The following is a 17820-nucleotide window of genomic DNA, read 5'->3' as shown; positions in this document are numbered from 1 at the left end:
CCGGCAGATGGCAACACTTGCTTCCTGTTAGCATTATTTGGTAAAGGGGCCAGGGGCCACAAGGGCATTCATTGAGCACATCTAATGGACAAGGTCCACTGTGCCAGGCAGTGTGGTGAGGCCTGGGAGGAGGATGGGAGCACGGAGACGAAGATGGAGACAACTGCCCCCTCAGAGGTGGAGTCCTCCGGGCTGGGCATCTCTGTGACCAGATGGTCAGATTCTGGAGTTTGCAACCAGATGCAGCAGGACCCCGTACTGACAGGAGGCCCACCGTCCACGGTGCAGGAGCCGGGCTGTGCATGTGGCTCTGAGAGGTGTCCTGCCACCAGTGACATACTGACCATCACATCCAGGTTTTGAGAGGCACTGAGGATACACTAGGGTGCTGCTTTCTTTCTAAAATGTAAATCTTGGGGCACCTGGTGGCTCAGTCGGTTGAGCATCCAACTATTGGTTTCAGCTCAGGTCATGCTCTCAGGGTTCTGGGATCAAGTCCCACATTGGCTCTGTGCTTAGTGGGGTCTGCTGAAGATTCTCTTTCTCACACTGCCCCTCCCCTCCTCATGCTCTCGCTCAAGAGGGAGAGGGAGAGGGAAAAGGAGAGGGAGAGGATCTCCAGCAGACTCTTTGCTGAGCTCAGAGCCTCACACAGGGCTCGATCCCACATCCCTGAGATCATGACCTGAGCCAAAATCAAGGATCAGCTGCTTGCTCAACTGAGCCACCCAGGTGTCCTAAATAAAATATAAATAAATAAATAGATGATAGATAGATAGATAGATAGATAGATAGATAGATAGATAGATAGATAGATAGGGTACCCTGGTGGTTGAGCGTCTGCCTTGGCTCAGGACATGATCCTGGGGTCCTGGAATTGAGTCCCGCATCGGGACTCTGCAGAGACACAGGCAGAGGGAGGAAAAGTAGTCTCCCTGCAGGGAGCACGATGCGAGACTCAAACTCGGAATTCCGGGATCACATCCCCAGCCGAAGGCAGATGCTCAACCACTGGGCCACCCAGGCATCCCTCTCATGAATAAGTAATTAAAATCTCAGGAAAAATTAAAATAAAAAAATAACAAATAAAATAAGATTCTTGTTTGCCCATTGGTTTTCCTGGCAAATGGACTAACCTTTCGCAAGTCAGTGCCCACTGCCGACAGCTCCGGCTCTGTGTTCATCTTTCCACTCTGCACCAAACCATCTGTTTGACGGCAAACTCATCTTTGCGTGTGTGCTGGGGTAACGGGAGGGCTTACAACCCCAAATACTTGGATAGAAACCACCTCTGGACATCTCCTGACCTCATCCATCCCTCTCCTCCCCTCGTCTGGGGGCTCTTCCTGTACTTTTCCACCCAAAGATGGACTCAGGACAAAGTGGACAACCATCACAGCAAATCAATAGCCGAGTAGCTACAAATGCAGCTTGAAACAGCCTGGACATTTTTGGAAGATTGATCATTTTCAATGGCATGAAAGGAAAGAAATGACTTTCCTGGAAGACCAGTGGGGTGAGATCATCTGAGAAGGGGTACTGCCCAGCAAGGAGGATGGCTGTCCCCACCACCTGGGCACAGGATACTGGGGGCACCGGATGGGCAGGGAGGCCCAGGAGGGCTAGCTCATCCACTGCTCCATGCCCAGTGCCTAGAACAGGGCCGGCACCCAGCAGGTGCTTATGAGCATTTGCGTAATAAATGAGGAAGCAGACTGTGCTGTCCTCACAGAACTGCAGATGTTATGCCATCATGTGCCCTTTGCCCCGTTAAGGTTTACTATCCTTGGGCTACAGTGATGCCTGAGGCTCAGGGGGTTTAGGTGCTGGAGCTGAGACTGGGGCCCAGTTTACCACCTGTAAACAAACCTGTCTTCACGTGCCAGAACATGGGTGAACTCTGAGGACATCATGCTAAGTGAAATAAGCCAGTCATGAAAGGACAAATACTGGGGGCACCAGTCATAGAGCATGTGACTCTTGATCTCGGGTCATGAGTTCAAGATCCACATTGGGTGTAGAGCTTACTGCAAAAGGTAAAAGAAAAAATAAATAAATAAATAAATAAATACATACATACATACATACATACATAAATAAATAAATAAAAAGGTAAAAGAAAAAATACTGTATGATTCCACGGAGGTGAGGTCCCTAGCATATTCAAATTCACAGAAAGTAGAAGAGTGGGCACCAGGGGCTGGGGACAGGGGTGACAGTTAGTGTTTAATGGGGACATAGTTTCAGTTTGGGGAGATGGAAAGTTCTGGAGACGACAGGGGTGGTGGCTGCACGACTGTGTAAATGTGCTTCACACCACCAAATTGCACTGCTGAGAGAGGAATCTCACAGGACTTCCGCAGCCCTGTGGGCTGGGCTGTGCAGTGGGGGACAGGTGGCCATGACACAAACCCCCGGTTCCCAGTGGATCCCCTGTCATGTGAGCTTTGTGAGCAAGAACCCCCAGCCTCCCCTTTGAGGAAGCAGATTCTCCATAAAGGAAGCTGCTCCTTGTAGTCTACACCTTCCTGCACTGGATCAATTTCCTAAACAAAGACCTTGTAAAATGTGTCAGCAGAAAATGGCTAGTCATGGTTTCCTCTTGTTTTAAAAACGGAAAAAAGCACAGATGCCTGGCCGGCTCAGTCGGTAGAGCCTGTGACTCTTGATCTTTGGGTTTTAAGTTTGAGCTCCTTGTTGGGTGCAGGGGTACTCAGAAATAAAATCCTGGGGCACCTGGGTGGTGCGGTCGGTGAAGCACCGACTCTTGATTTCTGCTCAGGTGGTGATCTCAGTCGTGAGACCGAGCCCCGTGTCGGGCTCTGTGCTGGGCATGGAGCCTGCTGGGGATTCTCCCTCCCTCTGCCCCTTCCTCCATGCTCTATCTATCTCTTGCACTAAAAAACAAAAACAAAAACAAGAACAACAACAAAAAAAAAACACAAGGTCTATAAATAGCACCTAACACACAGGAAGGATGAGAAACTCAGTTTTGTGTTTTTTGTTTTTTTTTTAACTCAGAAAACAGAAGCATTTATCAAGGACATTTTCAGGGGAAAGTGGTGTAAAATACATCACTGAGATCATCTTTATTCTATAATTATATAAAGACCACAAAAATACTTTACTTAAATATAGTTAGGGCAGAAAATCATCTTAAAACAACATAATATTTTCTTTTCTTTTTTTTTTTAATTTTTTTAATCGGAGTTCAGTTTGTCAACATATAGCATAACACATAATGCCCAGTGTTCATCCCGTCAAGTGCGCCCCTCAGTGCCCATCACCCTGTCACCCCATCCCCCTGCCCACCTCCCTTTCCACCACCCCTTGTTTGTTTCCCAGAGTTAGGAGTCTCTCATGTTCTGTCAACATAATATTTTTTTTTAAGTCTTTGCTTTTTTTTTTTTTTTTTAAGATTTTATCTATTTATTCATGACAGAGAGAGAGAGAGGCAGAGGGAAAAGCAGGCTCCATGCAGGGAGCCTGACGTGGGACTTGATCCCAGGGCTGAAGGCGGTGCCAAACTGCTGGGCCACCAGGGCTGCCCAACATAATATTTTCTTAACTGAGGATATATATTTTAGGGTCAAAGTTACCTTAATAATGACATATTTGCATTTATTTGTGACCTAAAGTAACATATACCACAATACCGACAATACCTAAATGTCGGGTGCCTGGGTGGCTCAGTCAGTTGAGTGTCTGCCTCCAGCTCAGGTCATGATCTGGGGGTTCTGGGATCGAGCCCCACGTTGGGCTCCCTACTCAGTGGGCAGCCTGCTTGAGCCTCCTTCTCTGCCTCTTTTTGTTGCTGGTGATCTCTTGCTCTCTCTCAAATAAAGTAATAAAATATATTTTTAAAATAAATAAATATAAATCAACTTAAATGTCTAAGATCTAAGAAAGAAAAAACTAGCACTGCCGTTTCTCATTAATTCACTCAGAACACCAAAGAACCTAGCAACACCACCACGAGGCAGGTTAAACTCTTTGGCATTAAATGAAGTTGTCACCAGGCGACAGCCAGCAGGTTCCTAGATTGTAGCTGCATCAGGTCCTGAGTCGCTGGGACGCCCCCACCCGCGGTCAGTGTCTAACTACCACATCATTTATGTCAAGCGGAAACAATTTAAGAGGACCGCTCGGGACTGTGGACACGGACCTGTGGGTGCCCGTCGCTCAGTTCGGAACCTGCAGCCGCCTGCGCCCCCAGAGCCTCCGCCATCCCATCCTGAAGGCGTGGAGATGCCGCAGCCTACTTCACCTCCGGCCCAGGGCGCTGCGCCCACTGGCAACTGGCAAAGGGAAGCTTTGGGGACACCCGGGTGGCTCAGCAGTTGAGTGTCCGCCTTCGGCTCAGGGCATGATCCCAAGATCCTGGGACCGAGTCCTGCATCAAGTTCCCTGCAGGGAGCCTGCTTCTCCCTCTGCCTGTGTCTCTGCCTCTCTCTCTCTCTCTCTGTCTCTCATGAATAAATAAAATCTTTAAAAAAAAAAAAAATGCAGACTGCCAGCAAGAGCAACAGCTGGCGGAAGCTCCTACACAATGTAAACACTGATGCTGCATCACAGAGTCACCAGCTAAAGGGCAGATCCCCTGGCTCGAGGGTGCAAGAAAGCTTTCTGGAACACCAGGCTGAGAACCCTGAGACAACATGCTCTCAACATCTCAGAGTATGACTCAGGATACACCTGTGTTGGAAGAGGCCTTTTAGCAACGGCACCCACGTATGGTTGCTCAGTAGTCCCACAGGTTACATAATACGTCAGCTGTTCAAATTGTCCTTCTACCTTCACAGAGTCACAGAAACCACAATGTGTCTTCAACAGTTTGTGATGATGTGCTCACGCACACACCTTTACCACCCACTGGAACTCACCTTCCTGAAAAACAAATTTTCTTTCAGATGGCCCACTTGTCTTTTTACTTTTTTAAGAGATTTATTTATTCATGAGAGACACAAAGAGAGAGGCAGAGACAGGCAGAGGGAGAAGCAGGCTCCCTGCAGGGAACCCAGTGTGGGACTTGATCCTGGATCCTGGGATCACGCCATGAGCCAAAGGCAGACGCTCAACTGCTGAGCCACCCAGGCGGCCCAAATGATTTATTTATCTATTGGAGAGAGGGAGTGAGGGAGGGAGGGAGAAGCAGACTCCCCACTAAGCTTGGAGCCTGACAAGGGCTCAGTCCCAGGACGCTGAGCTCACGATCTGAGCTGAAACGAGAGTTGGATGCCCAAGTGACTGAGCCACCCAGATAGTCCATTTGTCTTCTGCTGTTACTATGGAAACTCACCCTCAGAATCTTTAAGAATTGATGTGCAAGAAGAATTAGAAACAATGTCACTGCAAGCTGCTATTTATTGCAATGTCACACCATCCAGGGCAGAGACGATCTTCAAATAATCTTGAAGTCAGTGAGTGAAGTTGACAGGGTAAAGGAAGAACTAAAAGCTCACTTGGATGCTGGTTCTCCCCTTCCCTTGTTTCTCTGAGAACACACAGTGTCACACACCCTGGTGACAGGCTGAGAATCAGAGTTCAGCAGAGGTTTGGTGTGAATACATGATACGACGTTTCTCTTGTCAAATGCCACGTTCCATGCTGCTTGCTGCATGTACCGCACCCTCTGCGGCCCTGGATTAGCAGAGCACAGAGCATGACTATCCCCGTGCAGGTTCCCGAGGCGACGTGGCACTGGGCAGTGTGCAGCACGATGGCTCTCCTGGGCAGACACGAGGCTGACGAGATTCTCACACATACTCCCATTCATATGCAGGCCCGCAAAGGCCTCCATGGAAGGGGGGGTGTTGACATGCTTCCTCTGGCTTCTGAATTTTCTCCTTGGAAATCATCTTTGCCAGCAGCAGCTTAGAAGCCACAGAAGAAATCTGGAATCATGACTGTATTATCATGCCTCACTCACAGTAATAGAAATTGTTTCTCAGGTGGCTCATCTGTCCTCAGAGGATATGTTTACTGATAAGACCTGGCTCCAAAGGCCAGTTCCCTCTTGCCAAAGCAGGTGTCCTCTCCGGCAGCACTGTTATGACCCCCCCCATGTCACAGGGCACCAGAATGTAATACAAAGAGACCCTCATCATTTTAGAAGAGCAATGTTACTTTTTAAGTAAACTCTACCCTCAACGTGGGGCTCGAAATCACAACCCCAAGATCAAGAGTCACACACTCTACCGCCTGAGCCAGCCAGGTACCCCGACACAATCCTATTTTAAATAATGCTGAAATGGGACGCCTGGGTGGCTCAGAGGTTGAGCGTGTCTTTGACTCAGGGAGTGATCCCGACTCAGGGAGTGATCCCGAAGTCCTGGGATCGAGTCCTACATCGGGCTCCCCATATGGAGCCTGCTTCTCCCTCTGCCTGTGTCTCTCATGAATGAATGAATAAATAAACAAATAAAGCAAGCAAGCTGAATTAATTTATACATTCACTCATTCATTCATTTGACACAGAGCAAGAGAGCAAGCAAGCACAGAAGCAGGGGAAGCAGCAGGCAGAGGGAGAGGGAGAAGCACGCTCCCTGACGAGCAGAGAGCCCAGCTTGGGGCTTGATCCTGAGACTCCAGGATCATGACCTGAGCCGAAGGCAGCCACTTAACCAACTGAGACACCCAGGTGCCCTATATTGTTCTATTTGAAATTGGTAGAATTCAAAAACACAGAACACGGGTACACAGTGCTTGGGTTTTATTTAATATCATGTTCACGACCCAGGGCCAGCTTGGTATCCACAGTCAGGACAGAGTCATATGGCCTGTAGCTCAACAGGACTGCCATTCTCCCAGGCCACCCTGGGCTGACATAAGCCAAGGGACTCCCATAAAGCAGGTGTGGGGCTCAGTTCACTTACAGGTGTTTAGAGCCTTGTAAAACAGACTCCCAGAGAAGCTGCTTCTCCTGGAAACTCCCATGCTGGAGGTGGGTGGGTCAGGGTGAGCTGCTAGGTGCTGCTCTTCTTATGCTTCGGTCTAAGCTTGTTCCAAACTCTCTCCAGGGCCACTTTTCCCATGAAGAAGGTAATGGCAAAATTACGCTTGTACCAGTCTCTACAGAGAAACAGGATAAGCACATGTGATGCACCCCAGTAACGGAGGACTAGCACCCAGGCCTCTGAGGAGAGTTCCCAGCCCACAGGCAAGTCCTCCTGACTACCTTCACCTTTCCTGTCTCTTTTCTGCCCTTGTTTAAGTTAAACTGGCCAGAGCAGCCTTCCTTCCTACCCCCAGAATTTCCTAAGGCTGAGAATAAGGCTCAACAAGTGAATGCCCAGTGCACCCCAACCCCCACCTTTTCCCATTTGCTTCAATCCTCTCTGGTTTTTTGCTAAAAGACTCCAAAAGAGAAGCCTGGGGCCTCCAGAGTCCCATGGCATTCTTAGAGAGACAATTGTGAGTGATGGGGGCGTGACCGCTGGGCAAACAACTGGCAGGGCTCAGTGAGGACCATCCTGATTTGGCACCTTATTTGCATAAGAAGCACATGACAGAGTATTCCATCATGAGAAGTCCATTTACCACGAGTGCCAACATCATAAAGCTCCACATCCTCTTTGTCTAAATGATCTGAGCTTTTGCAAAATCTGTGAAGAGAGAATTCCAGAGCTTCTCATACAAATATTGGGATGGAGTTCACAGTCACGGGCTCACTTGCTGATGAGTTACTTGCTGTACAAAACATGACGAAAATTGCAAATTCACCCACTACTGAACGGGCCAGGCTTGGAAAGTTTCCACAACAGAATGCACACATTCCAGACCCTTAGTGCTAAGCCCCGGGATGCTGAGATGCCAATAAGTACCAACGCTTCTCAGCCAAATGAGCTAATGAGTGAACATGGACTCAAAGGATTTAGTGGGTCTCAGCACAGAAGGAAAGAGACTAAGAGCTCAAAAGAAGCAATGGCAAGAGGTAAAAACTCTTGTTTTCTGGAGCCTTTGTATTGTCTGGATAGAAAAAACCCTCTCCTCATGAGAACGTTTAAAAAAAAAAAAACACTTTATTTATTTATTCGTGAGAGACACAGAGACAGAGGCAGAGGGAGAAGCAGGCTCCCCACAAGGAGCCCCATGTGGGACTTGATCCTGGGACTTTGGGATCATGTCCTGAGCCAAAGGCAGACGCTCAACCACTCAGCCACCCAGGTGTCCCGATGAGAACAATCTTATGTTTCTATCCACATAAGTGATGTTATAAACCGGAAGCAGTGCCCTAAACAAAAACACTCATTCATTCATTTGACACATTTGACATTCTCTCTCTCTCTCTCTCTCTCTCTCTGTCTCTCACGAATAAAAAAAATCTTAAAAAAAAGAAAAGTAAGAGCAGCAGAGTCAGGCAGTGCAGATAAGATCTAGGGGATGCTGGTAGTGGCCAAGGCTGGGCAAGCACAAGAGACCAGCACTCAGGCAGAGCGATCAGCCTGGCAGGAGGTGGGTAGTGGCGCTAATGCAGTCATGTGAGCCAGCTAAGTTACGCAGTCAAGCCAGTATTGGTTATATTTCCCTGGACGTCTGATTTTCTCATATGGACCTGGAGCATGTTTGCACCACACCTCATCTCCAGTGAGCTGGGTGTGTGCTGTGCGGGGCTCAGAGCAGCGAGGACCAGCGTTTTACAAGGGCAGATGGCAGAGGAGCTACTGCGTTCTCCTCTGTGCCCACACCACATCCTGCCCCTGTCTTCCCTATAGAAATAGGAAAAGTTGAGGTTCCCTACACTGTGTCAGAGTGTTGGTGGAGTGGAATCTGGCTCTTCCTTAATAACATAAAAACTTTAATCTTGATGAGACGGAAGCCTTTCCTTCAGCGAAAACCACTGAGCCACCCAGACTGCCCTGCTGCTCTTACTTTAAAGCAAATCTCAGGACGCCTGGGTGGCTCAGCGGTTGAGCATCTGCCTTTGGCTCAGGGCATGATCCTGCAGTCCCAGCATCGAGTCCCACATCAGGCTTCCCTGCAAGGAGCCTGCTTCTCCCTCTGCCTGTGTCTCTGCCCTCTCTTTCTGTGTCTCTCATGAAGAAATAAATAAAATCTTTAAAAAATAATAATAAATCAAATCTCAAACATCATAGCCTATCACCTGGAAACACACATCATTATGTATTGTTGAAATCCTTTTTAGAAATGCATAACCACAACACCATCATTTCATTTGATAAAATGAACAATAACCTATCAATACAATCTGGTATACAGCCACTATTCAACTTCCTCTGACAAAATATCTTTCACAGGTGGTCTGTCTGCATCAGGACCCAAATAAGGACCATACACTGCACGAAGGCTCTTTTATTCTGAAGCAGATCCTCCTCCTGTTTAAAATTCTAGTTACTTGTTAAGACTGGATCGTTTGAAAAAAAAAAAAAAAAAAAAAGACTGGATCGTTTGTTCTCGCAGAACCTCCAACATTTTGGGATTGTATCTTCAGGCTATCATTTTTAACACAGTCTCCTATGAACCCCTCTCACTCCTCACCCCATACACCCTTTACCTTTTTCCTGTGAACTGGTAATAAGTCCGGAGGTCTGCCTAGATTCCTCTCCATTTTTTTAATAAGAACATTTCACAGGTGGTATCACGTACTTCAGCCTGCATCTCAGAGGCATGCAGTGGTAGCTGCCCCACTGTGTACAGCAAGAAGATGCACCGGGGTTCAAAAGCAATCACCCTGGCCTGTGCATTATAAATCCCCACCAGCTTTCCTACCTAATGGTTTTAGCAGCTATGAGTGACTGTTGCCCAGACCCATTATTTCATTGGAAAATGTTAATTTTCTACCTCTACCACTCCTTCTGCATTAGCTGTCATCCTTCTACAAAGAAAATCCTTCTTCATGTGGTTACCCTGAAATACAGTCGATGCAGGAAAGGTGTGTGATCTTTGTTTTCCTTTATTCATCAATTTTCAGAATAATGAGTTGGCAGCCTAGCAATATCCAGAGGTGATTGTCACCTTTTCAATACTCGTGATTGCAAAGATCTTTGCATATTTGATATATTTTTAGTCCACTGTGGTCATTTCCTTTCTGCAGCTGATGTGATCTCATCCTTGGCCTATGGGATCCCCTTAAGTTGGCTCCTATGCTGTTCTCATGTGACCCTGCTGGTCTCTGAGCCTCCTCACTTTCAGACACAGGGTGTCTTGACTCATCTTGTGCTGTTCCCACCCCAGACCTGCTTCTCCAAGGAATCCAGTTTCCCGTTAGTGGAAAATGCTGTTTAGAACCCACTGTCCAAGCATGAGGGGTACAAATATCTTTAAGCTGTCAATTTTATTTAGAAGTGTAAAAACTAAGTTTCCAGCAACATCTACCCTTAATATAAACATGAATGTCACTAAATTCAGATAAGAAAATAATCCTACCCAATATGGATAATATACTCAAAATTTTAGGAAAAAAGTAAACACTTACCTGTTATAATACATGTGCTTCTGAAAATTTTTACTTAAAAATTCCTTGTAAAAGTCAGCCATTTCTTCTGCATCTAATGTTGCTTTTTGACCTGAAAATTAATTTCAGTTTAAACATTAAGACCTAAGGGGAAGGGACCTACAAAGTACTACTGATCTAATAGAGGTCAGCAAGGTTGCAGGATACAAGGTCATACATACACCAACTGTATTTTTCTATATACCAGGCAATAAACAATCCAAAAATGATATTAAGAAAATAACTCCAGGGGCACCTGGCTGGGCACCTGGCTTGCTCAGTGATCTGGGGTCATGCAGCTCTTGATTTGGGGGTCATGAGTTTAAGCCCCAGAGTTTATGTAATTAAAACAAAACAAAACAAAACAAAACAAAAAAACCCAACTGGGGCAGCCCAGGTGGCTCAGCAGTTTAGCGCTGCCTTCAGCCCAGGGCATATATTTATGTACATATATATACACATATACGTATGTGTATACACATAGGCATATATTTATGTACATATATATACACATATATGCACACACACGCACACACACATATATTAAAAACATATATTAAAAAAAGAAAAGAAAACAATTCCATTTATAATAGCATCAAAAACAATAAAAGAGGGACGCCTGGGTGGCTTGGCAGTTGAGAGCCTTCAGCTCAGGGCATGATCCTGGAGTCCCGGGATCAAGTCCCACGTCGGGCTCCCTGCATGGAGCCTGCTTCTCCCTCTGCCTATGTCTCTGCCTCTCTATCTCTCTGTGTCTCTCATGAATACATAAATAAAATTTATTTTTTTAATTAAAAAAAATAAAAGGCCTAGGAATAAATTTGAGAGGAAGTGTAAGAGCTACACACTGAACTATAAGATGCAGCTGAAAGAAATGAAAGAAGACATTAACAAATGGAAAGACAGCCCACGTTCATGATTTTTAAGACTTCATACCACGGAAATGGCAACATGCCCCAAATTGATGTGCAGGTTCAATACAATTCCTATCAAAATCCCAACTGGCTTTTTGGGCAGAAATTGACAACCAGATCCTGAAATTCATATAAAAATGCAAGGAAATTCAGCAGCCAAAACAATCTTGAAAAAGAAGAACAAAGTTGGAGGACTCACATTTCACAACTTTAAAACTTACTACAAAGCTACAGTAATTAAGATAGTGTGGTACTGACACTGGCCTCAGAGTCCAGAAATAAATGCAAATAAATGCAAAAAATGATTTTCAGTGAAGGTAACAGATATTCAATAGGGAAGATAGCCTTTTCAACAAGTGGCTGAATCCCTACATCACACCATATACCAACACAACCTCAAAATGGGTCAAAGACCTAAATATGAGAGCTAAAACTAAAAAATTCTTAGAAGAAAACAGGGGCATATCTCCATCTCCTCAAATTAGGCAGTGTATTTTAGATATGACATCTAATATACAAGCAAAGAGAAAATAGATGAATTGGACTTCATCAAAATTTAAGACTTTTGCGCTTCAAAGGGCATTATCAAGAAAGTAAAGAGGCAATCTACAGAATGGAAGAAAATATTTGCAAATCGTCTACCTGATATGGGTCTCACATCCAAAATATGTAGGAAACTCTTAAAAGACAACATAAAAGAGAATAACCCATTTTAAAAATGGGCAAATGACTTCAATAGGTGTCTCCAAAGAAGACATACAAATGGCTACTAAGAACATGAAAAGATACTCAGCATCACTAGCCATAAGGGAAAATTCAAATAAAAAGGATGGTAAAGTACCATTACACACCCACCAGGACACTTATAATCCTAGACTGTAATTTATGATGGCTAAATAGTAAGAAATCTTGATGAGGACATGGAGAAACTGGAACCCTGACATCTCTGCCTCTCTCTCTGTGTCTCTCATGAATAAATAAATAAACTCTTTAAAAAAATAACTAAATAAAATGTGAATTTTATGGCATGTGAATTCTAGCTCAGAAAAGAAAAAAGGTGAGGCACCAGGGTGGCTCAGTGAGTTGGGCATCTGCCTTCGGCTCCAGTCACGATCCTGGGGTCCTGGGATTGAGTACTGAGCCCCACGTTGTGCTCCCTGCTCCAAGGGGAGCCTGCTTCTCCTGCTGCTCCCTGCTTGTGATCTCTATGTCATATAAATAAATATTTAAAAAAGAAAAGAAAAAAAAAGAGGCTTAGGGAGAAAAATGACCTCCCTCTATCATCTCAATCATTAGACCCGGATAGTTCTAGTGTAGCTCAATTTCTTCATGACTAATGCAAGCCCAGGTGTGCACCTACCAATGCACATCATGTGTGATATGCTTTAGGTCTACTCCAATGCCTTCTGAAGATTTTTTTTTTTTTTTTTTTAATTTATGATAGTCACAGAGAGAGAGAGAGAGAGGCAGAGACACAGGCAGAGGGAGAAGCAGGCTCCATGCACCGGGAGCCCGACGTTGGATTCGATCCCGGGTCTCCAGGATCGCGCCCTGGGACAAAGGCAGGCGCCAAACCGCTGCGCCACCCAGGGATCCCCGCCTTCTGAAGCTTCTGACAAGAAATGTGAGCAACCTGAGTAAGGGAAATGGAACACTTTCTCACCCTGAATGCATCCTGGTTCAAAAGCCCACCCATCCGCCCTGGCCTGGGGTAAATACCAGCCTAACCATCCAATCTCTAAGCCAGTGAGCACACACTGAATCAGGTAACACATTAGGTGCTGGTGGGGACTAATGACACATAGGGACTGACCTGGCCACCTCCATGGTGCTCCCTGTGTGGTGGGAGATGCCAACCATGACACCCACCCTCAGGGCTACCCCATCAGATTTTAAAAGGCCACCAAGGATAGGAACCAGCCTGCCAATGAGGGCAGCAGCAGGTTCCCCTGAAATGGGACCAGAAAGCATTCCACAGGCCAGTCTCAGGACACACAGCAATGGCTCAGAGTGAAGGCACTCTGGTTCTGAAGCCTCAAGCCCCAAAGAGGCCCTATGATCTCTGTGGGAGCCCAGAATCTGTCCCCAGGGGTTCCTCTACATGCAGAGGTGCCCACGTTCCAGCTCCTACCTCTGGTTTAGCATGCTTGCCCTTGCAGATCCTGTCTCCAGGTGGAGGCCATGTTTCCCAGCTGCACAGCTGAGGTCAATGCTCCAACTCTTCAGGATTTGGGGGAGACAGAGCTGGGAAGGTAACCCAAGAGCCCGTTTCCATAGAAGCAGGAGGGAAGGTAGCTGACCTTTTACACATACAACATGGAAGCAAACACTCAGATGACAGGGCACAAACGTGTGTCTGCCCCCTCAGAGCAGGACAAGCACACATCCCCTCTACATCATAATGGAGCGCCTGCCTAATAGCAAGGTGTTTGCATGTCCTCACTCCTCTGACCCAGCCTTCTGCAGCTCCTCAAAACCTCCAGCTGAGAGCTCTTCCCTTATCTAGAAGATTCTCTCTCAAATCTCCCCAGCTGCCTTCTCCTCAGGCAGGCCTTCTCAGATGCCCTGTTACAATGCCCACTACCCCCTCTTCCCTGTTCTTCTTCCAGGGGCCGACACACCCTAAGAGTGAAGCGAAGCACATATTCACAAAGCTGCCACCCCACATTAGAATGTCATTCCATAAGGGCAAGCCTACAGCTCTGTCTCATCCATTACAAGGCCCTGGTGCCTAGCTTGGCACATGCAGGGTACTGGGTAAATACTTCTAATCAACAAAGAGACAGATGCTAAGTGGGACAAGAAAGAAAACTAGCTGCCTGAGAAGGGGAGGGACGCCCAAGGTTCCCAGGGAAAGTGACATTTAAGCTGGGTCTTACAGGGTGAGTAAGAGCCCACAGGGCCGAGTGGAGAGAAAATGGGTCCCAAGCCACGGATCAGCATGGAGGGAAAAAAAAGAGTCCGGAGAGGCACAGCTGTGACTGAACAGAGTGAGTGAGGAGGAGGGCGGGCAGGGCTGGAGCATGGTGAGGGCGCCAAGGAACGGAGCCCCTGGCTTTGGGCAGCCCGAGGAACCACGCCAGACTGAGAGCATGAGTGTCTTCTGCACAATGAGTGCTGGAGGGAGACGAATGTGCTGCCCAGCGCATCTCTGTGGCCTCGCGTTAGCACGTGAGGAAGTAAAGACGTGCCCCAGTAGCAGCGCTTAGCGGCCCCACTCAGACAGAGCTTTGTCCCTCACGGGCAGACGGCCCAGACGTTGACGCCTCTCGTACGTGGAACGCGGATCACAACAGTACACACCGTAAGGCTGCCCTGAGACAGAAGGAGTTGAAGCCAGTATGGCGGGCAGGATGGGGCCTGGCACGTAGCGCTCGCTCCCTTGGTACGTGCTGGCCAGACTGCAGGAGCCGCAGGCTCTGAGGACAGGTGTGGTGCGGCCTCCAGCTGCCGGTCTAGTTTGTGTCTTGTCCAAACACCCCAAAGCCAGAGCTCAGCATAGAGCAGAAGCACCAGAAATGTCTGCTAAGTAATTCAGTTCCGTGCCTACCAACACTGCACTGTGCTGCGGAGATTCAATGAAGTTAAGCAGAGGAAGGCGGATGGAAGAGCCGAACTCATTAGACATCTACTGAAAACCCAGGGGGGCTCATAAATACCAGGCGACTTAAAGTAATCCCACCTCAGCGCGTACTCTTCCCCACTGCGTGAACACTTACTTTAGCAACAAAAGAAATTAGAAACAAGAATCTTCCCACTGCACCACCGCCCTACAAATAAGACTTAATTTGGGGACAGGTAGAGCCAGAATCCTGGTGTCCTGCTTTTTACACCAGAAATTCAGTCATTTTTCTACATTGCTGCAGAAAGAGGGCTGGAAACTTTCTCCCACCACTGACCGCCTACGGGCGCTGTACCGCACTGTACCTCTACCGGCACGGAGTCCGCTCACCGTGGCCAGCCCGTGAATTCAGTAAGCACAAAACGATGCCTGGGGGCTGTTCCAACGACACTGTAATCTGCAGTCACATTACTCACCGACAGGTACTCTGTTATTTCTACAAACTGGTTCATGCTCTTCCCTGAGACTTCCCTGGGCACCTCTGTTCTATCATCTGCTCTTCATGTCTCACTTGTTTCCTGGACGCCGACCCTTTGTCCAGCCCCCTGGTCTACTGTCCTTGTGATGCCGCCAGGCCCCATTTCCAAAGGAGTAGCCATGCTCACTCAATACAACCCCTGAGCCTTGGCTGGCCTCTGCTGATTCCAGGGCACCTTCCCACCTCTCTACCAGCCCTGTCCTTGAACTAGGGCTGTATACTGAGAGGTGGAGAAAGCTCATTTATAGCAAGAGAAGGCTGAGGTGTGGGCTAGAGAGCTGTTTTTGGCTCCAGTGGCTGACAGCAGGTGCACTTGGGCCTGAGCTAACTGTGTCTGCCCCACCCCCGCACACTCCTTTACAGAAAGGTCAAAAGGAGTCCTCCTGGGGGTGCCTGGCTGACTCAGACAATGGAGTATGCAACTCTTGATTTAGCAGTTGTACGTTCGAGCCCCACATTGGGTGTAGAGATTGCTTAAAATCTTAAAAAAAAAAAAAAAAAAAAAAAGAGGGGTACCTGGGTGGCTTTGTTGGTTAAACATCTGCTTTTGGCTCAGGTCGTGATCCCAGGGTCTTGGGTTCAAGCCTTGCTCTGGGCTCCCCATTCAGTGGGGAGCCTGCTTTTCCTTCTCTCTCTGCCATTCCCCCCGTTTGTGTTCTCTGGCTCTATCTCTTTGTCAAATAAATAACATCTTAAAAAGAAAAAGGAGTCCTCACCAATACAGATGTTGTCAGTTTTCATGTTCTCCTCTTGCTCTACCTTTACTGTCAAGCTTAAGGAATCACTGTTTCTCCAGACAATGGAGAGTCAGTTGAGTTCTGTTAAACTTTATACAACTGGGAGCAATGTATTTAACTTTTAATCCATAAACAACTGATTTTTAATAATAAACTTTTAGATTTATTTGAAATACATTTGTATTATAGAGGCCATGAATCTAAATTTACTTTTGGGCCAAAAGTAGTTTTTCCATTATCATTAATTAAATAAGCCTCCCCCTCCCTCGGTCCTGCAAGACCCCTGTACTCTGGCCCACTCATGCCACACACCTGTGTTACCCACCATATTCCAATCACTGCAGCCTGGAAACTGTTTAAAAGCTGACACAGTGGGCACCTCCCTTCACCTGTCCCTTTCCTCAATACATTCTTTCCTGTTTTATTATCCAATTAATTTAAAAATCTGATTTAAGGTCAGCCTTTCAGTACATAGTAATGCCATCAATAGAAACCCTGTGGTGTTAATTACAAGACTCAAAACAACTTTTCCCATCTGTTAAGAGAGTGGTTATCTCCAAGTAGACCCACAGCCTCCCTGACCCTGCCTGATCCTGATGACACACTCAAAAGGCTGGCAAGCCCCCCCCTGAGGGCTGTGGCATCTCTGACCTCGGTCCATGGCCAGGACAGCACAGGATCAGCTAATAGCCACTGTGGCAAGGCGACATCAGACAGGCCCAAGGAACCCAAGTCACTAGGCTAGAATCTAGGCCCCTCCACTTACTGTGTAATTTTGGTTAAATAACTTGCCTTCAGATTCCTCATCTCTAAAATGGCAAAAGTAGCAGGACCTACTTCATTGAGTCACTGTGGGAAATAAAATGAAATGACATAGGCAAGGGACTTAGCATAGTGCCCAGCACAGTCAGGATCTGAAATTATGTGCAGAAATTATCTACCTTACTGTTAGGACCCGGCACCCTTTCCTGCTAGTTCCTGCCCCCCCAAGACAGTGCCTTGATGGGGTCCCTGCAGTCGACAGCCAACAGCAGAGCCCATCATCATCAGGGTAGTTCCACCTTCTCCAGCTCTTTATCCTAAACAGATCCAGGCATGGCCAAGCATTGGCAGGGAGAGGGGGACAGTGGTTTAGCTCAATGACAGACCTGGTTTTTGGGGCCAATGGTTTCAGATTTTCCATCAGAATAATGTTTTAATAGTAGACAGCTGTTTAACAAACAGTATGAAATGTTATTCAGGCCTAATATCAACAGCAGGAGAAAATGAATAAAGGTCATATTGAGCACTAGATCTTCTAACCAAAAGAGAAAAGGCAGCATTGTAGGCAGAGGCAACTGAATGTGGCACAGCGTTCCTGGCATATCACACATACAGTGTGGGGGACAAGATGGGAAAGAGATCAGACAGGCAGGGGCCAGGGAGGCCGTCGATCCAGACCGAGAACACAGCTGTCATTCTGTAGTCATGGGGAGTCTAAACACCTAAGCTAAGCAATGAATGTCAAATCAGCATTGGGGGTAGGACCATCTGGCTACACTGCAAAGAATGAATTTGAGGCAGGAGTTGATAAACTACGACCTGCAGGCCAAATGTGGATTTTGTAAATAAAGTTA

General features: G+C 46.9%; 1 protein-coding gene across 2 annotated transcripts in view; it reads right to left on the bottom strand.

The window, feature by feature from the left end:
• Positions 1-6695: 6695 nt before the first annotated feature.
• The window catches only part of COA8 (cytochrome c oxidase assembly factor 8), a 32411-nt gene continuing 21286 nt past the window's right edge, over positions 6696-17820 (bottom strand). For both annotated transcript variants that reach the window (XM_038545834.1, XM_038545835.1), the window contains exons 4-5: positions 10436-10526; positions 6696-7071 (exon numbers count right to left, since the gene is read on the bottom strand). In XM_038545834.1, the coding sequence (XP_038401762.1) occupies positions 6966-7071; positions 10436-10526 (197 nt within the window). In that variant the 3' untranslated portion in view covers positions 6696-6965. The remainder of the gene's footprint in view (positions 7072-10435; positions 10527-17820) is intronic.

The sequence above is a fragment of the Canis lupus genome, chromosome 8 (genome assembly GCF_011100685.1).
Source record: "Canis lupus familiaris isolate Mischka breed German Shepherd chromosome 8, alternate assembly UU_Cfam_GSD_1.0, whole genome shotgun sequence".
NCBI lineage: Eukaryota > Metazoa > Chordata > Mammalia > Carnivora > Canidae > Canis > Canis lupus.
This window is presented reverse-complemented; position numbering and strand designations above follow the sequence as displayed.